Genomic DNA, 26,603 nt, shown 5'->3' with positions numbered 1-26,603 from the left:
ATATGCTACATAAAAAGCACTATACTTATATCAGAGTCACTACATACACAGACTTTTTTTTTTTACCATTAAGAGAAAGTGTTTCTACATATACATGGTAAATAAGCCTCCTGTGATAGATTTACTTAATCTAGTTAATTTTGAAACCTGAGAGAGAATTGTCTTTCTTCAGCAAATGATGCCTTAATCCTCTGAGTCTCAAATCTCTTTCTACTCTGAGTGCTGTGGGTGGATGCAGCTTAATGGTTTGAGCAAAAACATGCCTCTTTTCCAATAACAGCATAAGCTGGAACAGAACTGCTGTAGATGAAAAAAATCCCCAGAACATTTCATATCAGAATTGTTGTTAACCTCAAGCAACTCTCAGTATGCTGAGCACAGATATGGGTTAGAAGTGAGAGAGCAAAGTCTGGTGAGGTAGCAGGGACATTCTGAGTATCAGAGCAATCGAGCAAAGTACTAAATAATGATGAATGAGGGTGTGCTCCCCTCCCCACCTGTATGAAGAAATAACTTACCATATAGCGACACAGACTTCACTATTCTTCTCACAGATCGAAGTGATGTTGCAGTTGCTCTTGCACTGATGTTGGTTTGTGCAGGTTGTTACTTTAACATCACAAAATTTGCATAGGTTTGGCATTTGCAATCCATTTTCCTTATTTCTGTCTACAGGCGACATAATTTCAGCTTAAGGAAAAAAAAAGAGAAGGAAACTCAATAATGGTAGATTATCAGATTGTGTAATTTCTCATTATCAAGAAAAAGTTTTCAGCAGCAGCAAACATTCCCTCCCACCTTAAATTAGAAAATCTTTGATCTTTCACAGTTACCAATTTTCTTTACAACAGGGCAAGTGTCACAGTGTCAAGACCAGGTTAATCAAAGCAAATTTGAAAAGTGAAATCAACTTCTATTGACTTCAGAGGGATCAGAAGTTGATTTGTAATTTGCAGAATCAAGCTTATTCCAAGTCCAGTTTGCAGTGAAATAACTACTCTGCAGTCACTCATTTGCATTATTCACAGGCAGCATATCTGTCCCCCATGGACAATATATTGCATCATGGTCTGTGTGCCAAAGTAATTATGAATACCATAGTGAGAATGCATGTTAGATGGGTCATTATCACATGGATCATGATGAATTTTGCAAGTTTCTCTTTATTAACCTGGGGCATCACCTGAGTGTCGTCCCTAATCTGATTAGAGTTCACATAGAAAAAGGGAGGTTTAGATTGGATATTGGGAAAAATTTCTTTCCTAAAAGAGTGGTCAGGTATTGCAGCAGGCTGCCCAGAGAGGTGGTGGCGTCACCATCCCTGGAGGTATTAAAAAACCATGTAGACGTGGCACTTCAGGGCATGGTTTAGGAGGCAGGGGGGTGTTGGGTTGGTAGTTGGACTTGAAGATCCTAGAGGTCTTTCCAACCTTAATGATTCTGTGATTCTATGATTAGAAAAACACAGAGCTGGAACTGACTTTCTGCTTAAAGTAGATGGTCTGCCAGAGGTTGTGGGTGAAACTCAAGCTGGAAATGCAATAAGGCATCTGTACAGCTCATGTAATCTGCTACTGGAGTCTTCCTGGGCTAACTCAAGGGTACTTGAACTCAAACTAATTCACAATGACAGTCAATCTTGAAGAAGGCTACTTTGACCCAACAGCTACATTTCTGCACCCAGGCACTGAAGAATTACTTGCTTACTGGTTCTGAGTCTTAGTACTCACCATCTGCTCCAGTGTGGTAGCAGTAAAGGAAGAGATATTTTTTATCCCAGTGTATGAATTTCAGGAAACATATTTTTAGTTCAAAAACTATTTTGAAAAGCCAGCGTGACTACAAGGAACAAAAAATGCCAACATAACCTTTTTTTCTAAAGCTAAAATGAATATGCAACTATCTGAAGTGGAGCAGACTATCTACAACAGTTTCAGTCTGACTCACTTTGTATTATATTTGGAAAAGTAGGTTGAACCACTTTAAGGAGATACTGGGCTTCATATAGCACAGTCCTTCTCTTGTAGCCACCTGTGTGTTAAAATAATGTTCAGATTGCTTTCTGTGGCCAAATGTTGCTAGTCAAGCGATAATAGGCAACCAGGGATCTGTAATCTCCCCCTCTCTCCTCCATTAGCTGAGAAATCAATTTTTTCCTTCTAGAACTTCATTATTTACTACCATTAGAATATTTTATTACAGGAATTAAGTATACACACTTTTTCCAGAAGGAAATAAAAAGGCCTCTTGCTAACATTTTCAATGGATTTCTGAGCCATTGTGAGGGACTGAAAGAAGAGTCTTCCCTTTCCATCCAAATCACACACCCTTCTCATCACTAGCATGCTCTGGTACTGACCTAAGGTCTCTGCCATTGTAATCAGTGGCAAAGCTCCCAATGATTTTAACGGTATAGAAGCAGCTCCTACACAGGGTGGAGGAATATGATGAGCTCACTGGGAGTGCTTACTTGGGTGGAGAATGCTGGCAGTATGTTACAGGCTGGCTGAATTGTAAGCCCCAGGTAAACATTTCTTGTTCTTAGTTATTTGTGTTGCAACAACTCCCAGAAGCCCTGCAGAAGAACAAAGCCTCATTGAAGTAGGTGTGGTAGGAACTCAAAAGGTCTTGAATCTAGTGTTCTAGAAAATAAATGTTAATATAATCATCATTATGGCAAATTGCTCCTCTCTTCTGGATGGTGCCTCTTATTTACCACATGTTGAAGAGAAGCTAATAGCTGTATGGGTTTATCTAGGTTCCAGTAATGATCAAAACAACCTGATAATGTGGGACGGTCCCTCTACCCAGTAAAAGACCATCTATGGTCCTAAAAGCCTGGATTAACATTATAGACAAATATCAAGGGAGAGATGAAGTGACTCACCCAAGTTCACACAGTAAACCTGTGGCAGGGTGCCAAGCGGCTCACAACTGAGCACAGGGGAAAGACATCTGCTGCTCAAACTGCAAAGACTTTATCTGCATCTACACTACTTTCAGCTCGGAGCTCACATGGCTCCATGTTTCACTGGGCAGCTGTGTCGTGATGGATGCCTGTGCCTCAGACACGACCCATTCTTCTCCAGTGTTTGCAGCACTGGAGCCAAAAGCCATGTGAAGGCAGGTCCTTAGGTAAACTGTTTCAAGCACATTATGTTTATAGAGAGGCAGGGCTCGTTCCTGTGCTGTCCCTGGCTATGCCAGTTTCTGCCAAGACTCACCCACTGGAACAAATGTATGAAAATATGTTTGGACCTCTTCCAAGGAGGGATCTCCAAACGAAGCAACTTGATTAAAAAAGATAACATAACAAAACAAAAAAACCATCTATCTGGAATGCAGCAATCCACTGCAAGGTCACAAACCTTAAGTTTCTAAGTTACAGTGGTAGACCTTAATTCAGTTACTAGCAACAGGCTGGGTAGTTAGGCCCACCTAATTTCTGAACAGGCTAAATTAATGGCAAAATCTAATGGAGTTTTAGGACTTCCAGAATTTACTACACTTGAATTTTCTTCCAAAAACTCTTGTAATAGAGGCTAACAGTGCTGTGCCTCTCTGTTCAGTCCTCTGGCAGTTCAAGGTACTGGATAAACTGCCCTGGTGGACAAACTTTCTTCCACGCTTCAGCATCTGATTTAAAGTGAGACTGCGGTTTACTTTCCCTAATACTGTCACATTACTTTAGCAGGTGTGGGTGTCTTGTTCATTAACACAGCTTGGCTTTGCTCACTTTGGTAACCCATCTAGATCCAAACTAACTGTGTTAAAGCCAGGTTTGACTTTCCCCTATCAGACTGATACTGAAATCAACCTCTGAAAAGGGCCTGAGATTAAACCTGGAGTCAGGTGTGAACCTCAGCATCACTCTTGTCTGATCACAGCCTGCTATTAGATTCTGAGGACTTAGAAATCTGGGAAAGATTGGTCTCCTTCCTAGTCACATGAACTCAGACCTGTCTCTAATTAACAAAATCCTGTCTGGAGATCAACAGGTTGGTTCCATCTAAATATGAAAGAAAAAACTTCTTTACTGTGAGGGTGACAGAGCAGCGGCACAGGCTGCCCAGGGAGGCTGTGGAGTCTCATTCCCTGGAGACATTCAAAACCCAGCTGGACGTGGTCCTGTGCCCCCTGAAGCAGTGGGGTTGGACAAGATGATCTCCAGAGGTCCCTTCCAAACCCTACCATTCTGTGATTCTGTGATTCTGTAGGGTTTTTCCCTAGGAAAGTGTATTTACTCATTCCCTGAGGTGCCCACAAACAGTGAGTCATTCACAACCAGCAAGATTGCTTCTCTTGTAGTCACTTGAATGTCCATCTCTAAAAATGCTTGACTATCCTGATGCACACTTCATACCACATTAGCCAACTGCTCAAGGTTTTGCCCTGTTCTGTCAACCAAAGTCACCTGAACACTGTGGACAGAAGCAACCTTTCACCTTGCATTAAAAAAAAAAAAAAGGTGGATATAACAGGAAAGTCAACGGAGAAAACACAGAATTGCAAATCTGGAGGAAGCCATCCTAAAATGTGTGCTTGTCTCCTAAAATGTGAGTTTTGCCATCTACTCTCCAATGTTAGTTTTCTTATTTTGACTTCTACAGGAAGCCTAATTCTAGCTTTCCTTCCTTCCTTGTCTGTGGAGAGGGCTTCAAATAAAAGACTGTGGTTTTTTCGCTACGAAGCTTTCAACCAACCAGTTCAGCATAGATCAGTCACCGTGGTTAAAATGCATGGAACATGCAAGCCAAGATGTGGGCTGAATATTATGGAAGAGATGCCAGAGCAGCCACATAGGAAATATCAACTCCATGGATTCTGGTGGAGCCAGGCTTTCAGGACATTTTTACATCTTTTTTATGATTTCTCAGGACCTTATAAACGGTACACCTCACTCAAACTCTGTTGACTGTCTTGAAGTTGTTTGCTTTGTGTCTGTTGTTTGTAGACACGTAACTTTCATTGAGGCCTCAGGCTAGAGTTTACATTCCTCTTATTTTTTAGTATCATTACAGAACTCTTAAAAGCCAACATTTAAATAAAGCCCAAACCAACATATTGTCTTTTGGGGAATATCCACACTGGAAAACTTTATTTATGTCTTAAGATGCATTTCAGAAACACCAGCCAATTTCTCTTATTCCTATCTTGTAAAAACAGTTACTGCATTTGTCTTCTCTGATCCAGTGCCTCTGGCACATGTATACATACAGAATAGCATTGCCAAGCAGAGATCCCATCCCTTTAAAAAAAAAACAACTGCTGAGAGAGATTTTGGGATGGGAAAACAACTACTCAGCTGCTGTGAAAGGATTCCACCTGATGGGAGAGGCTTGAATTTAAGACTTCACTCCACTACATCATGGAAAACTGCAAGGAGGAGGATGCCTTTATCTGAAAGCCTTGGAGGAGATTGTCCTTGTTCTTCCAAAGAACACCGCTCGACGACATAATGTCTCAGTCGTTGGAAAGCACCATAGCAGCTATGAAGAACATCCAAGTTGTATTACCTTCTTATCCAACAGAAAGACACCAAGTTTTGCAGGAACAGTACTAAAGACAGAGATTTTTCTATCTTGCCTACCACCCCCAGTACACAATCTATAACCTCAGCAGAAGTTGGACAGTGATGGGGACACTGCCAGCATCACGACTGGAGATGTGATGATGCAAAAGCACATTCTTTGCCTTACAGATATTGGTGAATCAACTGCAGGTGGGAAGGAGTCAAGGAAAATGAGTAATCCGAGCTGATTGTGATCAGTGCAGTAATATAAGAAAGAAAAGACAGAACCATCATCAACCCCAAAGATTCAGAAATCATGAGTTACAAAATCACAAGACTAACCAGAGAGATTATGGAAATAAAGAAAGGAAAAAAATGCTCAAAACCCAACCAAAAACCAACTGCTGGTTCTCCTTTATTTGCCATTGCTGCCTAGACTCTTAGAGAGCATTTGAGTCATGTTTTGAAACTTTGTCCATAAGCAGGAGGGTAGGTATTACTGTCTAACTTACAAAATGAAAAGATAGAAAGAAAATAAATCACTGGAATCCAGAAGCTTGATCTTCAGGAAAAATGTCACCTATCATATGCCTCATCATAAAATCACAGGAGTTGGCAACACTGAGGATCACCTAGTAACTACCATGGCAACACCTTTAGTGGTAACCCTATGAAATATATATTTTCAATTGTTCAGTTACTCCTGCCAGTTCTGAGCTTAATGCCATCACGAGTTGAAATGGAGTGTCACTCTGTGACACATACTCCCAATACTCACTATGAAAGTATGAACTCACATAGTTCATACTGTCTTGAACCCTGCTTTGGGCTGCAGTCCTTTATCTCAACTATGATTTACCCCAGTAGGATTACCATGGGCACTTGGACTTTTGTGACTGTTTCTATTAAGATTAACAATGATTATCAAGAGTGCCAAGACAGTCTCTGTAAAGCCAAACACGAGCTATATTTTACGTACAACTAAAATATGTCAGAGGAAAACAGGTTCCATAAATGTTTAGCTCACCAGATATTTAACTGTCCCTGTGGCAGGACTCCAGAAAACCACATTCCTACAGATTATTTTGCAGAATCTCTCTGCCTCGACCTGTATCATATATAGTCACAGATCACTGACATCACCCTGGTCTGTCCCTAGCAACTTACTCCCGTTTTGCCCTCGGAAGGTGTTTCACCTCTTAGGTTTCCTTTTGATCTTCACCTTTCCAGCCTAGCACAACAGCTGCTTAAAGACATGCCCTTAAGTGTACTGATCACATTTTTGTTTGCAAAGTGGTTGCTTTCCTGACCGATCGAACTTCACTGCGGCTCTGCAAAGGGTAAAGACCAAAATAACTTCCTTTTTATGAACACATTTCTTCGTGAAGTATTTGGGGGGATGCATGTCATGGCTTCTCCCTGTCACGTAACAGCTCTTGCCTGTCATATGAAATAAATGCAAATCACACTTATCAGATGGCAACAATACAACTGTTAATGCAATGAGACACACATACAGCCCTGCAATCCACCCTATCACAAAGCCTCCACTATGAGATGGAGGGAAAGACCAGCCTGGTGGGGTGTACAGGCCTTCAAACAGTTTATGTGGGCTCTTCAGCCCTACTCAAGTAGTCTGCTAGAAAAGAAGAGGGAAGACTAGGTAAGCAATTCTGACAAGGTAGACCTAGTCAGTAGTTTAGCCACCCCCAGCTGAAGGAAAGGCCAAAGCAGAAGAACTGGTTGACAGTGGGAAGGCCATTGTTGGACTGCACTGAAATCTGGGAAACCGCTATTTCCCGCCTACTGGGAGGCAAGGAGCGGACGAAGGTACATGCAGAGGGAGAAGACAAAAGGAAAAGGAGCAGGAGTTAGAAAACTTTATTTAACTCATTTCTGCAGTGGAAGTACCTTGCTTTTAACAGCAAGTGGAACTGTCAAAACTTTGCTTTAGGGATTGCTGCAGGCACTGACACAGAAATGGAATCAAATCTGGCAGGAGCTGGGGGGAGGGACACAACCAGAGAAAATAAGGGAGGGAAAAGCATACTAAGCTGGAGATCTTGAAGATAAAAATAATTCTTGTATTTAAAGCATTAAAATAACACTATTTTTACCCACTATGTCCAAAATGAGCTAGTATTGGCAGCTTCAATCATGGGCTGGGTTCTTCTCACTAGTACAGGGCATGGCAGTGAATTGCCTCAAACACGCCTGAGAACGGAGCTCGCTGCCGTGACTCCTGACTGACATTAGTGCAGGTTTGAGGACACTCTAGCTCAGCACTTACAATAGAAGCATGGACACATTCAGAAAACAGGCAATAAAAATAACATTACTGTGATGCTTCATATAATGAGATGGATTTTTACCTGCAGGTTTTTAACTTGCTGCTCTCTTCCATATTTTCTGGCCACTGTTTAGCACTCCATGGTAGGCGGAACAAAAGAATACTGTTTCCAGGCGAAAAAGCTTAAAAAAACCCTAAATGATGGCTTCCCATAGGGCACTCAAAGGGATGTTTCATCTTCTCCTGACTTTAACCCGCAGCCTCCCTAACACAGCCGGTAAACAGCACACAGCACTGGAGACCCATACGTGATATAACACGAAGATCAATTTATTCAACTATGACTACGGGGTCTGGTTTGTTTCTGCATAATGCATTAAGTTTGGAATTTACTGGAAGCTGTATTTGGTGGTGAACTCCTGTGAATTCAGATATATAGTGGGTATCAAGTACAGCAATGCTCATCTGGTTGACAAGATTAGGGAAAACAGCTTTCCTGCTTTGCTGGAATAAGCATGATTCATGGTTCAGGGCTGACATTTGCATAGCTAATTCTGTTCTGTCCATTAAAAAGCATACCCTGCAACTTCACCTCCTTTGGTATTCTTGCCTGCCCGGTGAAAGCTGCCATTACTTCACTTGAAACAGAGCTGAAAGCGTATAAACACTTCAGCTTTGTACAAATATTGTTTTTCCAACTTATGTGCTCTGAAAATAGACAGCAGTCATTCAAGCATTATACAGTTCTTTCTGTGATACAGAAGAAAGGAAAGAATTTTCATGACAGAAGAGTCTCTGTGGCAAAACTCTCAACATTTAAAACATACACAGGAACAATTCTGACTCAGAAAAACATGTGCCTCCATTCTCAGATACAGAATGTCACCAGGACAAAACCATGCAACTGAATCTTCTAAGCAGGTTGAATGGAGTTTCTTAACCCATCATACCTCTCCTTTCAGCTAGTTAAGAAAGCTTGTTTATAGAACAGGGTTCTCTCCACTCCTGCTCCCTCAAGAGGCAACAGCCTACTTCAAAATCTGATAGAGTTTTCCATTCTTCATAATGGTGTTGGAGAAGGTGAATCATTTGTCCTGAGAGGCACGTATTCCCTCCAAAAGCTTAGTTTATATTTCTTCCCTTTAACTTTCTTACTACAAGAGAAATGAGGAATGTCCACCTTAAAGAGCCATTCAACCCTATTTTCAAGGGCTTATTTATTAAACTCCCAGTGTCCAAGAGGGAAATTCAGAAGTCCACCCAGTACAGGTGGAACAGTACTTTAGGACATTTTCTAATAATGCTATGGCCAAGCTATTTCTATTAGCCACAAAGTATTCCTTCAAGACACATCCTGGCTCTTCAGTTTAACTGCAAGGCTACTGAATGCACTCAGTGCCACATACAAACTGAAAATTCCATGAGATCATAAAAAAAAAGAATCATATTCTTAAGGCACTGCTTACCTAAAGGCATCCCTTTATTACTTACTAGCAGTCCTAAGTGTTTGTCTTGTGATATCTGCTTAATGCAAAGACAAATCTTGCCTGCTTTTTTAGAAACATTCTCATGGGACAGGCTACATATGGGAGGAAGGCAGAGAAGCTTCAAAGCCTATGTCACAGGGCAAATAACTGCATCTTTTGCTAAACTTCTGGGCAGCAGAACACATTAGGATCTATGGTAGGGGCAAAGAGGCTAACTGCAAAAGTGTTATGATCTTCCTGCTATACCGTATTACCAAACCCTGCCAGCCTTCCCATGGGGAATTGCAGTTGCGGTACCTGTGATGGACAGAGTAGGTGGGCTCATGGGTACAGTTCCAACTTCTCCCTTACACAGACAACTATCATGCTGGCTCATCACTGCGACACCAGAGCAGGCAGCCACATGGCACACTGTGCAGATGGAGTCCTGCCCCCAGCTCCCACAGACCACTGCACAACCAAAGCCACACAGAAATCAAAAATAGTAACATACTTGCTTGGCCAAACACTCACTAATGACACTCCTACAGGGCTTTACTCATGTTTAGTGTGCAGTCTTGTCATGATTAACTTTCCAAATGGCTTCAAGTAACTAAGTGCTGGCCTGGCATACATACACCACCACATGAGTTTAACTGGTTAAATTAAAGGGGTGGAGGTTTTACAGTTTTGAATGTGGATCTTTAAATCCTTTTAAAGCTGATTTACCTCACTCTAGGTTATATTAGGAACAAGTCTAGCCAGCATCAGAATTGAGAATTACCACACACAAAGTTGCTGTGGTTTACTCAATTACTTTTAAATCAACTGTAAGTTCAAGAACTGTGAATTCTGTATGTGGAAAAACTTTCATGTTACTTGACTATCTAACTGCAGCATTTTCAACAGGAATAAGGAAGGTTAGATAGATGTCAGAAAATCACCTCTTCCAAATGCAAAATGGTGATGATTTAAAGACCGATCTCTACGCTGGCAGCATGCAGAAACTCAGGTGGCAAAAAGCCAAATCTTTCTCCTGAAACTACAGTTAACTCTTGCTACAGTTAAACTCACTCTTGCTAAATGTATGTCCACTGGACTCTAGTGTATTGAAAAGAGCAGACCAAGATAACTAAAACGTAGAGCAAAGTGTAAATAATACCTAAAAGCAGCTGCTGTATCTTATGAAGAGTTAATACAGACAAGTAGATGTTTATTAACACTGTTTGTTCACTCAGGAGACTGGCAGTTACTTGCAAATACTCTCTCGTCTCAGAGAAGAACCTCCAGGAAAGGTAATGAAATATGTTCGTTTGGGGGGAGATTTTTGTTTGCCTTTGAGAGTACTGAAAATGAAGCACCGCCATTAAGACTGTGACAAATAACACAAAACAGGAAATTCAAAGTTACGTCTGACTCCCCCAGGTTCCCTTTGATACAGTTAGGGTTGCTTAGTGAATCAGAAACAGTATCACTCCTGTATTTGCCATTTCATGCTTTTATTTTTTATTTTATTTGCTCTTAGTAATATCCCCTTAAAACTACTGACATACTTTCTAAATAGATTTTGGAAGGCATAAGGCCATACCCATCTTCCCTTTTGAAAGGCTCCTGCCACATGCAGCTTTCCAGAGCCCTCAGTGAATCACTCCTTTGGGGATGCCACTGCAGAGGCTTCTTCACATTCACGCACATTTTCTGACATCTTATTTTTAGTGTCATTCCTTTTTGGTGCAAGAAAATGCATATTTTGAGAACAACGATTGTCTGCTTCATGGAGAAATCCTCAGACCATTTTAAGAAAAATGACTAATTTGTTTCTTAAGCATTGTGAACACAAAAGATCTCCCATTTTCCTTTTCTCTCTAGTGAGGCCATACAGAAAATATCTGCACAAACAGTTTCAGTTTGCAAAAAACAGCAGTGCTGCTCCCCTGCTCTGGTTATTTGTTCACATCCCTCATTGCACTTTCTCCTCCCTCAAAGAGGAATCAGGCTGCACCTTACCCCACCTCCCTCCCCCTCCAAAAGGCCAGTTTGACCCAGAAGAGTTCTCCAGTCTAGACAACTATCTGACTACACAAACACAATAAAGAATGTGGTATGAGGAGTGGGAACCCATGGCTAGGGTAATGCAAAACTGCATATTTCAACAGCAGCAGCACTCCTGAGGGCAGAGAAAAGTCTCTGTAGGTCTATGGCTGCAGTTACTTCTGGGGCAAGGTCAGGCTGCCCACCACACCAGGGACATGGGGGGTCTGCTGCTGTCTCCAACCTGAGTTCAGTCTGCTTTCAAATGCTACTTGCTCTGAGACAGAAGACGTCACAGCCCAGGAGAGGAAACAAGGGCTCTGCAGTGAATTCTCTTCTGCCAGGCATTGTGGCTGCAAGGGCAGATGGGACTTGCCAAGGACTCATCCGCATGGGTTATGACACTTCCGGGAGCACTCCAAGGATTGATGGTTCTCCCCAGAAACATTTGCAGAGGCACCTCAGGATGGGCCCCATAGCTGCTTAAATCCAGTATGAAAGTATATGGGAGGTTATTTTGACTTTGAAGTGTAGAAAAGTATTTTTGGTGTCTCGAGTCAGTTAACATTTATGGGAGGCATCTGAGAAGACAGGTATTACTTTCTCTGATCGTTTCCTCAACAGTACACAGACCTAGCAGGTATCTCCTCTTCACAGGATGCTGAAGGAGTCAGAGCAGTCTTGTTTTCAGAATATACTTTTTTTCAAGAGAAAGGACAATATAACTGGGACAGATGTACTACAAACCACAGATATCCTCTGTCTCAAATGAAACATCTGATTTTGGTGCAGATCTGTAATGTGAACACAAAAATAAAATTCAGCCAGTCACCCCAATTCTTCTTTGTTTCAGGTGAAAAGTCTGATGAACTTTTACCTGAAACCAGCACTAGTCTGGGAAAATGCTCTGCAAAGCCAGACAGACAAAAGTATCACCTGAGTTTCAGCTTTTGCGCTGAAACTTTTGCTGAACTTTAATTCCCACCTCTGATTTCAAAGGGCCTCTTTCTGACTGCACTTCCTTTTCTGTGAACTGGAAGCGAGATCCTGTGGACCAAGGAACAAAACCTTAGTCAAATGAAGGCAAACCTAAATAATGGATTTGGGATTTAAAAAAATAAAAATCAAACGCAGTCTTAATAAGTAACACAGTAACTGGAATGTGCTGCATCTGTTCAAATATCGGTTCAAGTGTCACATTCACACGTAGGAAATACTTCCTAATTATGAACCACAAGAGGCACAAATAGCATAAGACATAAAAAGATTTCAGGTACAATGGCATGATTTGGAGTACATAAATTGCAGTCCTACTGTTCAGTGTTTTATTTTTACCTAGGTGGAGGAATTCAATCTAGAGTTCCTCAAACTGTTTCCATGCACAACTCCATATTGTGCCTCTGTACTGGCCCTTCACAAGTGTACCTTTTGTGTCAACTGCTGGAGCATGTTCAAATCATGAGTTAGGGGGTGCTTTGTGCCTCTGACCAGGACCCGCACATTCTTTAAGCATGATGTCAGCAACCTATACAGCCAGGATTGGAAGTGATCGAGCAAACTGGCTTCAGCCACGGCTCTTAAGTCCACCTTAAGCAAGGATGTGCTCAGCATGGGGACAGTCTCTATTTTGTACAATAGAAAACTGTATGTGTGTACGACGGTTGCTACTGAACCAGACCAGAATTTCTATGCTGTTTTATAACGCACCAGTAAGTATGGGCAGAAGCTGTGTGCACACAAAGACTCACAGCTGCCCATTCAAAATAAGCATTTAAATGGATTAACCAGACAACTGTGCTTTCAAACTGGCAATCGCTACACAGTTACATGATTCAGAGGGATTTATAAATATTTGTTTTTCCAGATAAAAGGAGGGTATTAGTGGGATTTTTTAAAGTGCATTCACTGCCACTATCCTTCCCGCCCAGTCATAAGCAAACAAACAAGGAAACAAAACAAAAAAAAAAGATGTGTTTAGGGTGCAAAATTTGCAGTCACAGTTTAAGACTTGGGCATTTTAGTTTAAGCTTAATATAAAAAGACAACTTATTAGCGTAAAGAGCACAAAAGACCTCATTTTGCTTAGGTTTTTGAAGACGTCTGAACTTGAGGAATATTTGAGAGATCTGGAATTTAAGTTAAGGCACATCCCCTGACCAAAGGATACTCCTGCAATGGTACAAGTTTACAATAATATCTATAGATTCTGGTAAAACAGAATCCTATGCAATTTCTTTCTATAGACGTGAATATAAGCCATCCTTCCTAGTCTATCTGAAAAACTGTTTCCAAATAAGAAGTCTCATTTAACAAGTCCACATCCTTTACACACACAGAGGCTTCTCTGTCAGTCACTGATGGGCAAACATGTTTATGCGGAAGCTCTGTTCAGAGCTCCTTTTTACTATAAGGAGCCATTTTCCTCCAAGAAAAAAAATGTTTATGAACCATTCTGTCCCCACACAGCAAGTTTTGAATGACAGATTTAGAAAAACAGTATGAAAAGAAATTACTCTCTTTCATAATCCATCAGTGCGGCTAAAACAGTAAATCAGCGGAAAGTTAGACTCAAATGTAATCCCTTGGGAACAGAATCACTTTGAATGGATTTGGGGAAAAATACATATCCTTCTCAAATTCAGTGGCTTGGATGGTTATATTTGTCTCTGTCAAGTTACATGCAAAGAAGCAGAATAACAGAATTTAATACCCTGGGGATATGTTCTCTTGATAGATGCATCTAACTTCCACAACCGTTAACAGGAATTCTCTACTGAGCATTGAGAAAAGGGCACATGCATGAAAATACACTCTTCTAATGATATTCAGCCTTAGGAAAACTTCTTTTTGCTGACTTCTGTTGCAGAAATCCTACTGATGTGGCATGCTGTTACAGAGTTATCAGATTTCTTGGTAAAGAAGTCTCTCTACCAACAAAGCAACCTCTCCTTTATCTGCTAAGGGTATATTTGCTAACATATCCCCCAGGTATTGGCTTTTCCTTTTAATGTATTTGCAAATGACTCCCTCCAGTCACCTCTGAGACTGTGAATCAGTAGCTGGCAATACCATCCTGCTGAAATAAGGGAAAGAGTAATCAGCTCCTTCATTTCGACTTGAGGCTGAAATTTTACTGGGTTTAAAGGAAAATAAAAGCCATGGGTGAAACCTGCCCATTCTGAAATAAATATTTTTTTCACCCATAATACATCTCTTGAAGGTTCACTGAAAGGTCCTTATCTTTGCTGTTATTTCTAAACTGCATGTACAAAGAATTCATTCACTATACTATAAATTGGGTATTTTAAGGACAGTCTCTTCCACATATCTGCATGGTCCAGCAGGTAAGTGCCCACATTAAAAATAATTAGCCCTGGACACTAAAAAATATGCATGTAGGAATACAACAGTTCTCACTCCATGCAACAATACAACAGTACTCACTGCCTGCAGCAGCCAGCCCCCAGCAGGGTTGGCATTACAGCATAAGGTAAGGACATTTCCTACCTTAGACACAGCTCAGTGGGAAGCAACTTGCCGGTCTAAAATGTTTAGTCTACCTGCCTGAAGATGCGTGAGGGACTGCGAACTCTTCCACTTTCTTTATGATGAGGCAGAATAAAACTGTAAATAAACTAAGAATGTGAAATGTACACGTGGAGTTGGATTTCCAGGGTTTCCCCTCCCAATTGCTCATGATATGGTCTTTGTTTTTGTAAACCCATTATTTCAGGTTCTCAAGCTGTATCTTAAGTCATTCTCAAGAACACCATCTTTCAGCAGCTCTCCAGGTCAGCATATAGACTAACAAGCTATTTTAGAAAAAAAATGTTGCAAAAGAAACTAATTTAAGTGTCTGCAAAACAATTCCTTCTATAGAAGGAATTGTTTCAGGAAGAAAGCTGGGAAGAGATAAGACAGAAACACAAGACCAAGTGTATCAAGCAGCAGCTCAGAAGAAAACCTTCCATTGCCTCTTAATTTTCATCTGAATGTCTCAAATCTCATCCAATTACTCCAACATTTTTTTCTAACAACCGAGAACTATGAAAAACAAAATATGATGACAATTCATAAACTTTTAAATGGTGCACTTCATTTCTGGAAACAGCATAACATTCCTCATCCTGCTACCGCAGGACGGAAGATGTTTACTGTCACATTTATTAGTTAAATTTAATAGGATAAGATCTTCAGCAGATGTTAATCTGTGATTTCTGAGTGCTGCTATGTCAAATTATACTAACTGATGTTTAACAGTTTAAAGTCACCGAACGTATCTGAATATTGGCCATATAGCACATCATCATCCTTCATCTGGAGGGCACTTATTCCACTGTGGAAATCAGTAATAGTCTGCAGGATGTCTAAGGGCTTCTATGAAATGCCTTGATCATTCTAATCAAATGCAAAGTGGGTTAATAATTATGTCATGAAAATACAATTTCAACAACTGTCATTGAGGAGGCTGTGCATAACATGGCCGTAGTAGCTGAACCACTCAGCATCCCTTTAAACATCAGGAGCCAGTTGCACATTTTGTTATGGTTTCTGTTGTAACTGTTCAGTGACATGGGCAGCTCATTCTCTAAAGCTGTCACTTTGGCATTTTTCACAAATACTGCATTCATGTAGAACACAATCTGTTTTAAAAAGAGTTCTCACAAAACACAACAATTCCAAGCTTTCTAAATGCAGTAATAGCTTAGGTTATACCAGAGGAAAGTGCTCCATAGGAATAGAGATATTTTTTTAATTCCTTGGATGCAAAATTTTATAACTCATGCATACTTGAAATATCCTTGTATGGGGTTAGTTAGCAGACTAGCTTAACTGTTTGTTACTTCTGGAGGTGCTAGTCCTAATTCTGAGAGAGACATGAGTGATACCAACCCAGTGTTGGTAACCTGCTGCATCACAGATTCATAGGTTGCAGGACCTCTGTGTCAGGAAGAACTGGGATGATATTCCCAGTCTGGCCTTCTGCAAGTGAAATCATTCCATTCAGCTAGTTTTGCAAAGCCCTAACTTCTCTGGGTATATGTTTAACAAGAAAACCCCTGTCTTGATCTACAGATTTGCATTAGGAAATCCATTGCATCCCTTGGCAGGGCTGTAATAATGAAATCATCCTGTTTGTTAAAAATGCACACGTTGTTTCTGAAATGATTTAGTTCACTTACAGCTTTCATTTGTTGGAACAGTTGCTTGTTCACCTTTCATAAGCTTATCCGCCACAGAGTCTAAAACATCAGTTTAGTACAGCTTAACACCATATTCTCCACCAACTGTAGTGAACTTCCACGTGAGCTCTCCCACCCACAGCTTTGCATTCTAGCAGAGCAGATTTAGCTAGGTTGCCCTACCTTACGTTTGCCTCGAGGCAAATGGTCCCAGTTACTGGTGTTTATGTGATGTGTCGTATCTTATTAAGGCATTGCAAACTGCCTGTATATCTGACCGAATCTGTATCCAGCCAGGGACTAGCAGCTGTAGGTACTATTCCTAATTATTTTGTTCTTCATATGTTCAAAAGCACAACAGCCTGCCATTTTCAAAAGTCAAGTCATCATTAACATTAAACTCTTATCTGAAAATGCTAAAAAGGCAGTATGGTTCCCTAAACAAACAGTACCACCTCCTTCCTTACCCACTGCAGGCCCAAGGACAATCAAGTGGAAATTACTGCTCTGGTCAAAGCTATTTACACCTCGGTTTCAAAAGCACAAAATGGAAACTTAAAACAAATTCCACCTTTAAAAGGGAAGAGCGATGACTGTATGGGTAGTCTAACTAGTCATGCTAAGCAACAGCTTGGAAAGGCAGGTGTTGGCGCCAGTGTTTTCTATTTCCAGGTATGTGGTTATGATAGTGGTAAATGTGCCTTGTCACTAACTTTCAAGGGTAAGATACTTCAAATAATTAGTGGTTTGCTTCTAGCATTTGCTATCCATCTTCACCCATGATAAGGCCAATATGTTCCTGACTTCAAACCACCAGTAGGTATGTGCCTGACAATCATACAAGTCGCCAGAACAAAAAAGCGAAGTTAGGGGAGGTGCAAGTTGGCTGAACCATGAACAATATATACGTCAACTATTGAGGGCCTTATATGGTCCAACTGAAGCAAGCTACCAAAGCTTCCTTATGCCTCACCGTTCCCTGACAGTTCCTAGCACACAGCCTCGTAACTTCACAAAAATAAGGAAAAGAAAGTGCTAACTGTATCTTACTGAACTTGGCAGGGTATTAAGGGTGACGAGAATTTCTGGATGATCTGAGGGCTTTAATCCAGAATTTCTGTTGAGAAATAACAGTGGTTATTACACTCTTTGAACCTCAATTTCCCAATCACAATAGACATGTGTTGAAACAACCTCTGTTCATTTCCCATAAGTTCTATAATTCTCTATAGAAACTGTAATTAACACACAAATGAATTAATTTTTTTGACACATGTTACGCAGAACTAGTCAAAACTGTGGAAATTCTAACACAAATAACTACACTGAAGTTTAACAGTGGCATTAAAAATACAATGGATGAAATCATGGGAAGCTGGAGATCTGGGTTTGGGTCTCCAGATGCTAAAAGATTGAACCCAGGCTTCTCACTTCCCAGATCACTGCTTTAACCATGGGTCAAGATGCAAAAGCTATTCTAGTTACAAGTCACCAACAAGTCTTGCCTCCTCCTCCCATGTAAAAGAATGAGCCTGTAATTCCTTCCAACACATATAGAAGGAGCTTTCATGCCTAATAGAGATACTTTGAAATCTTGCTTCTAGGGTCAGGTGCCTAGTTTTTAAACAACTCAGAATCTAAATTGGATATGCCTGGGTCCTCGTTCTGAATCCCACATTCCTGGATTTTGTTGATTTAATTTGAATCATATTTTTATCTTCCTTTATACACTTTAAAGGCAGGGGACATGTACATACAGGAAGCTCCAGGCTTCTTGTTGCACTAATATTCATGGTACCAGTGTGGCCTCAGGGAAGAGTGGGAACATCAAATCTCCCAGCCAGGCAGAAACTTCAAGGGAAAAGTATAAAATGTGAGAGGTAAGGCGTATGTGAGAAAGGAGTTGAAAGAGAAATAAAAACAATGAAGAAGAAACATTTTTAGTTGTATTCCCTTTTCAAGAGTAGTTTGCCAATCCTTTGCCGCTGAACATCTTCCTGTTTCTATTATCTAGAGGCAAAGAGAGAGCAGATAAGGCTTTAGTTACAACCAGACAATGTGGTATTGCTGTTTACACGCAAACTTGGGCTACGCCAGCTTTGCAAGCCTCATGGCCTGGCACTGTACATACCAGATGAGAAGACAAACATGTAATAAAAGGATCAGCTTCCCAGATTTTTGACTTAAGGCATTCCCTTGTGGTAAAATTGGGTGAGGAAATGGAAGAACAGTCTGAGGGGAAAAGGGGAAATTCAATAGCCCAGAAGCACATATCACTGACCTAGTCACTTTGTGAAAGCTTCAATAAAGAGGCTTACGAAGTCATGACTATTACATGGTCCTCTCTGATCTTTTCATGAGGATGAGAAACGGTTGTTTTCAGTTTAAAAAAGAAAAAAAGATTCTGTATGTAAAGTCTCTCTTTGTTGTGCTGTGAACTCCCTGGAGAGACTATCAGTCACCCTGCAGGGGCTGGAATAATGAATAAATCCATCAGGGAACAGGCTTTCTTCTTCTATGACATGCTTCAGGAGACCACCCGCACACATGTCAACCCTTTCTCTGCAGAGTGCCGCCTCTACAGCCCTGCCCAGTCTCAGCCAGCAAGGATCCTTCCTCTCAGAGCCCATCACTGATGGAGTTTAGATACTGCAAGGCTGAGGAGTGGCATGACCACAGGCCTCCCACTTTCTGGGCAAAGGTTCTAACCACTGCAGGAAAAGGAGGCAATGCAACCGTGAAAATCGGTAATGGGAACCGTGGGGAGGTAGAAGGTAAACAGCAGGGCAGCTGGCCAACCGCCACAGCACAGTCACTGCAGAATCATAGATCTCCTTGTACGCAGGAGACAAACGAGAAGGGTAATTGCTGTATGCTTAGAGGCAGAACCAGCCAAAGGAAATAAAGGATCAACCACCACCTGCATATGACAGCTCTCCTCTTGAAATCTTCATGGGTTCCCGATCGCAGATGGACAAATTTGTGCTGTTCAAACCTCATTAAATTCTTCCCATTAGTGAAACACAGAAAGATTTACTTCCTAATTTCTGCACACTTTCTATGAGTTTCTCAAGAAGAATGGGACACCCTGGAGTCACTACCCAGTCATGTTACAGGAAAGCTTAAGATAGCTACAGAGCTGAGGGGGTAGCATCCTGAAAGCAGGAAGCAACCAACTATCATGTGAACTCTGGAAGCAGCTCAGTGCTGGTCAGATGCTGCTGAACTCCTGCATGTGATCTTATTGTCATTCCATCTTATCACTACTGATAACGTAATGAAAACTATACATCCTTTTTACTATGCAGCCCATTTTAGGGCAAAAGGCTAAAAAAAAGCAGCCTATGTAATGTCTTGCTCAGCATAACAGAGAAGTGCTACTCTATGTTAATTAGTAGCTTTAGTGAGTTGAAGTAAAATAAACTAACATGTAGCTACAGACCTCCCTTTAGCACTACCCTGAAATTGCACAGTGGGTACTATATAATGAAGGAATATTTTAAGAGACTAGACAGTTGGAGAAAAAAACTGGAAAGGGAGAAAGTCCAGTTACACCTACCATATTTCCCCAAGCATGTACTTTAACAGACAGAAGTTATTCACACACACTACTCCTCTGGAGCACTCTAAGTGTACTAGTAATGGTAAATCCTGATGTAACTATGACTTCAGATTTGCTCCAGCCACAGAGCTCCCAAACAAATCATATGGAAGTTAGTCAGAACAGCCAGGTAACACTAAAAACAGGGAAGCAGTCAAAATGGTAAGAAATTTCAGCTCCCTTTGAGCACTAAGACCTTGCTTAAACCTTACAGCCATGTTATCAAAACCACTGCTGTTCTACAGTTTTATACAATGACTTATCCATAGAATCTGAGCTACTAATTAGACCTCATGGATGAGACCAGATCAGCCTCTCAAGAAACAAAAGAATCCTGGACAGCTGCTTCTGCTGCCTTCCCTGAAAATAACCAGAAGTGATAATCCATTAGTAATCATCTGTGGTCTGCTTCAAAGTTCACCCTCTTGTACAGCAACATTAAAAATGTACTTATATTAGTTAGAGAGATGAAATCTACAAAATTACCACATTATCATCCAATAGCCCCAGGCACCACCTAACTGTGCCAACAGGTGCCGTATACATGTGATGTGCTTAATCCCATTCCGGGCTGCAGAATCCACAGCAGGATTAAAATCGGAGGGAGGTGGCTCACCTGCATCTCATGTCTAAAATATCTATAGTCAGGATAACTACAGGTTAACTCCTGGGAAATCTAACTGAACCCCCTTTTCTTTCTAAATCAATAAAATGAGTAGCAGCCCACTTAGGACCCTTCTGGGTGAAACCTTAAATAAAATTATAAACCACATTCACACTCTGAGGAGGAGTTTGCCCTTTAGTCCTCATTTCCCATTTTCCACTTTGCTTCCTTACTAATTACATGAACACTAGCAGCTTGTCAGTGATGAGGGAGCCTCAGTTTTCATACAGCTCTGGAAACGTGCACAAGCGCTTTCAAAGGAAAGGCCTGGTCTCAATGAGAAATCATCCTTCTTACACATTTCTCTTTTTTGGGGACTACCTATCCCAAATCAATTCTTCTCCATCCTCATTCCATGATTTTTCCTGGGCAAAAATCTTTAATGATACATTACAAGAGGTTTGGAAACATCTTCTTTCCTTTGATTGTCTGAAATCTCTCCTTCCTAAAGTTCTGAGGACTTCAAAACACTCCAGTTAAATTACTCTTTTGCTCCAAGAAAGAGAACTGGATCACTCTGGCTCCTATAAGACTGATATCACAAAAGTCCCCTCAAGGGAATTACAGCCTCATAACAGAGTTGCCTATTATTTATTCTGTGGCCAGATTCTCAGCTGGTATAAATCAGGGCAGGTTCCTTGCCTTCAACAGAGTAAAGCTGATTTATGCCAGCTGACAGTCTGGCCCAGCATGCCTTCCACTTGCACAATGCTAGTTTTTAAAGAGGCCCGTTGAAGTGCCTGAGGCATGTAAGAACCACATTTGGGTCTTTACTTGGAAAATGTTGCTCTGAGGAGTAAGACTGTGAAACCTTCCTGCTGCTCTCTGAGTATGTACTATTCAAATTCACTTGCTTTTCTAACAGAGGAAAGTCTTTAAGTCCTGACAGAGCCACCATGACCTTGAGAATAAAAGATGGATTTTATAATGTCTTCTGCATATACCATTTTTTTAACTGAATTAATGTAACTGCTGAATTAAATGAAGCCCACAGGTATACCAATGCAATGTTTTGGAGGAACCGATCAACTGCTCAGAGGGCAGAGGCTGTCTTTCAAAACTTGTATTACTGGTGACTATAAACAAGCCATAAAGAATATGGTGTGACTTTCAAATCACTGGCTGAGCTTACAGCTTTTGCTGCTTGGTAAGTCTTTCTTTTTTACCTTAAAACCTCAGATGTCTACTTACAGAGCAGGGCAACAGCTCTTTTGTGGGTGGGCGCTGAATTCCTTGGGTACAAACAGAAGGTATGTAGGAAATAGAACACAGCTTTCTAATACCTTTGGTTCCAGATCACTGTTTCAAAGGCACAATGTTAATCCTGGGTGTCACTGTAGTGATGTATCTGCTGGGTTGTAAACTGAAGGATGCTTTTAGTATGAGGAAGCAGACTCCTCTATCTGTTCCTGAAATCTACTAATTTCAGTCAAATTTTTGCCTCAATACTACTCTGGGTGAGTGGAGAACTGGAATCAGACTATCAAGACTGTTAGTAATAAAAATTGTGGTTCCTTTGCACGACAGAAATTTCTGAATACCACTTGTTGTTATGATATGAAATAAAGAGTAGAAGACACCAGTCATCCAGAGCACTGTCATTCTCACCCAACAAGGAAAAAATGAACACATGGCTACAGGTCAACCTAAAAACACTGTCAGGAAAATGTTTTTTCTTGCCCCACAAAGAGCTGTAACATTTCATACATTTTCATATTCACCACCAGAGTGAAACCAAAATCATTTGAAGTGGTGGGTGTGGGGGTGTTTGTGCATGCACGCGTGCATGCAAGAGAGAGTGACCGCCCTCCAATATCCTGAGGAGAGTGGATAGGGGGAGCTCAAAATCCAAATGTGCACCCTATCAGCCAGACCAGGCACTTGATCCTGCCTTTCTTTCATCCTCTACCAGTGATTATTCTAATTATTGATTAACGATGATTTATCTTTCTCTCTCCCTCTTGCTATAGCAGAAATTCCAATCTGGTCTAGGGAAGAGGGGGGGAAAGGTTTCCTGATGAAAGTTTAATGGAAGCTGGTACATTTCCACAAATTGTTTCAGTTTTGACAAATCAGCATTTTCCCATGAAAAACAGTGTCAAAAACTCTCAACCAGCTCTAATTCTAACCAGATTAACTCAGGGATGAATGCCAGCAGGAAGTTCTTGCTAAATACTGGTTGTTTGAGCAAAGGAAAACTACTCCTTCCCCAGACAATCTTCCCAGAGGTAAAAAAGCTTTAAAACCTGTATGAGAAAAAGGACAGGTAGTTCCAGCTGTAACAACCACAATGGCATTCAGAGCAAGAGAAAAAGCAAGAAATGACATATTAAAAAAAAACCACACACAGACAAATGGGCAACTCCTGCCACTCACTCCTAATGCCACTGCTAATGATATTGTGTCTTAAAATCTGAAACAGTTGCTAAACTTTGCAGCAATGCAAACAAATGGGCATTAGTCCCTGACTCAGGAATCCATACAGAATGCAGGGCAAACCCATAAATACATGCTCCAATTTAAATTCTGCTTAAATCCCTGGAAGTTAATGGACACAAACAAACGGTGGCGTGCTGCCACCAACAGAAACAGAATTAAGCGACTCCTGGTGAGATTCGTTAGTTCTAACTCCTAATTTGGATGAGTTTTTCATCACTGGATGGTGTTTGAAGTGGTTTGCTTTCTCTACATATCTTACCCTGAACATCTGTACACTAAATAAATCTGTGTTCTTTTAGACAGTAGGATATAAAAGGTTGTACTCAACCAATGCCAGTGCTGCTGCTCTGTCTTTATGCCAGAATGAAGACATACTATGAAAAGTAACCGCTGAAGACTTAGCTGGGTCACTGAGAACCCAATCCTGCAAATATTTAGTATCAACTCGTTACATACAATGGCGTAGAGATCAATGGCATTTGCCTTAACTGCAGTGCCCTGCCCCAGTGTGTTTGCACACTCCTTGCTGTAAAAGCAATTTATCCCCTGCAGTAAGAAGTTTCTCCACTGTTTCTTAATACAACTCTTATCACTTCCACCTGCCAATGAAGTTAAACTTCAAAAGGACTTCTAGCTAGTCTGTCAAAACCAAGGCATATTCTTTCTGATTTATTTTGGTCTATTTTAATCTTCCAGAATTATGGTTCATAAAAAGCACAAGTATTTTTTTCATGACATTTTATTTTATTTGTGATAATAAGAGTTTAAAAACCAGTTCCCATTATCCTATGGGAAAAAAAGAAATTAAAACCCCTCAAACCCCAACAAAATTTAAGGCTAAAGACCTGCTAAGTAAACCAAAATATCAGCACCAAATCTCCTAGACTAGGACTCAGCCAAATTTCTTTTCTGCAACAGGACTGGCTCTCCACTACTCCATGCTGGAAATCCCTTGTGCTCTCCAACATCTGCACAGAACTGGTTGATATCTTAGTCCATTTTACTGAGTTTGCAATGCTCTGGTAATTTCAAAGTCAAAGGGCTCCTATGTGGCAAAGGAGACACCGCACTGCTGGTCTCCCACCCACCTTAGGATATCCCTTCATTTCTCTGCTCACCAGGTGCCAGAGGGGCCGTGAGGAACATGGGCAGACCAGGACTGTAACAACTCACGTCCCTCCTGCTGAGCCCAGGACCATGGGGCCACAAAGGTGGCTGGAAGCTCTGACTTTCACTGTGCCACCAACACTCAACTGTAGCCATGCCAGCCAGTGTGGAAACTGCCCGGACCACTTTCAGATCAAAGTCTGTCATTCCACTAGTGATAATATTTCATACGTAGCTGATACAAATGCACCTGGTTATGCAAAATCCAAGGGAGTAACAAGTTGGGCCCACCAGCTGGTTTTTGCTCATTCTTGCTATACCCTGAGGCACAACTCTTCTGAAGTCAGAGAAGTGACAGGGATACAAAGTAAATGCTAGTAAAGTGTATATAGCACGGACATGTATTATTGACAAAAAAAATTCCTATGCCACAAATGCAAAAAATATCCTGCAGAGGAAATATAAGCATGGGAAACTCCAGCAACTGGTGCTATGGTGATACTACACTCTGTTTTTTTCTCCCTGCAAAAGAGCAACTCCCTTCTAAAAGCCTAGTCTGGGGGTGGGATGGGGGGGGGGGATAAAAACAACTAAAAAAAGAAAAAAAAAAAAAGAATTTTCCTTCTGGTAAGAGCTTGACACTATCTTTGCTTCTAAGTTCTTGTCACAATGACAACTTTTATCAACTACCATTATATGAAACGGTAACAATTCACTCCAGAAAGGAGTATTTAATTTTGAAGCAATGCTGTTTGTCTAAATATAGGTCATAAAATAGTAGTTGTTTATAAAATATAAGTGAAAAAATATTATGAATATGAAAAAATCTTAATTCTTCCATTGCCCTTTTTTTGAAATTACTTTTGAAATTACTTTTGAAACGGTTTCAGGAAACTTACATGCTATAACTCTGTGTAACTCTACTGATGCTAATGGAACTATATTCATCTGCAGGAGCTTAAGATCTGGCTCATCATTTTTTAGCAGAAACCATTCCTACATGGAGTTCACCACCTGAATATTACAGAATCGTGTTAGTGCCAAAATAGCTCAAAATAGCAATTAAATAAAAGTGATTTTTCAAAGTGTCAGGTATAAAAGTCTGAGAATTCAAAGATACCCCATAAATAGAAGAAAATGCAATAATATCTCTGTTCTATTCCTACTGCCCTCCTGAAATAACTGGAAATTTGCCAGTTTTAATGGGGGGCTGGAATGCATTTTAGATTCGATCGTGTTATGAACATGTTCCACCACGTTACAAAGATATTTGTTCTCTTACTTCCCTCTTGCAAATATCTGAAGGTCTAAATTTGATTTTGTTGCTATAAAATTAACTGACTATGATGCGGCTTTTAACAGATAGGGAGACAATAACGCAAGTAGAGTTTGGCTGAATGGAGAAATAATGTTCCTGATGTTCAGAAATGAACAATTATTACACAGATTATTCCAAAGAACAAATTTCTGGTTTTGATACCCCAAAGCTAAATTACAGATTCATATTCACTTGGACACAGCAGCATCGATTTCTTCTGTAGGCAACTGCTGGTTTGCATTGCCATTTATTGACTAACCGCTCAATATGGCATTCACAATCATTCAAAAAAATCACACCTTGTCACTTTATTCTACAGAAAAAATTTCATTTACTTGTATGTAGTACAGGACATGAGAGCATCTTTTTCAAAGTAGATAAGTCCTCTTGGACCTGCTCATGAATCTGTGGTTTTGTCCAGAATCTTTATGGGTGTGTGCCATTCCTGTCTAACATTTTGCTGTGAAGAATGTTAAAATGAAATTTTAGCTGGGCCTTTATTAACTTCTTCACCAAGAAGAGCCAGCTGGTTAGAAGGCATACCTGGGAAGTGAGCTCTCCTGAGACTCATCTCTCTCCTGCCTCACCCTCGCTGAACAGCTGAGCTATTGATTATTACAAAGTAAGTAGCTCTTTTTTTCTGTTTTCCCCAAAACATTTGGAAGCTCTAATTTTTATTTTGATGCCAAATAACAACCATTATCCAAACCTCACACTTTCTGCCCCCACAGAACTATTGTTTTCTAACCAACTCTTCCTGTTGTACACACAACAGAATCCTACAGTGATTATTAGAACTCTGGAGCTACAGGATAGATTATCTGACAACAGGTCTACCTGGTTTTAGTTAGTGTAGGGTGCAGATGAAGATCTGTATGAAAAATACTGAATTGTAACCAATCTATACACATCTTTTCCTCACTGGACCTACGACAAGAAAGAAGAACAAATTCTTCAGCTATGTCCATTTTTAAAATCTACCTATGGTTTGA

At 40.6% G+C, this 26,603-nt stretch overlaps 1 protein-coding gene across 3 annotated transcripts in view; it reads right to left on the bottom strand.

Moving 5' to 3' along the window:
- TGFBR2 (transforming growth factor beta receptor 2) overlaps positions 1-26,603 on the bottom strand; it is a 67,155-nt gene that overhangs the window by 38,719 nt on the left and 1,833 nt on the right. For 2 of the 3 annotated variants that reach the window (XM_075083293.1, XM_075083295.1), the window contains exon 2: positions 519-690. In XM_075083293.1, the coding sequence (XP_074939394.1) occupies positions 519-690 (172 nt within the window). Of the gene's footprint in view, positions 1-518; positions 691-2,470; positions 2,575-26,603 lie in introns of those variants that run through there. The other variant, XM_075083294.1, reaches the window with a different exon arrangement.

The sequence above is a fragment of the Phalacrocorax aristotelis genome, chromosome 2 (assembly GCF_949628215.1).
Source record: "Phalacrocorax aristotelis chromosome 2, bGulAri2.1, whole genome shotgun sequence".
NCBI classification, from domain to species: Eukaryota; Metazoa; Chordata; class Aves; order Suliformes; family Phalacrocoracidae; genus Phalacrocorax; species Phalacrocorax aristotelis.
Note: the sequence above shows the minus strand (reverse complement) of the source record. Positions and strands in the feature narration are given on the sequence as shown.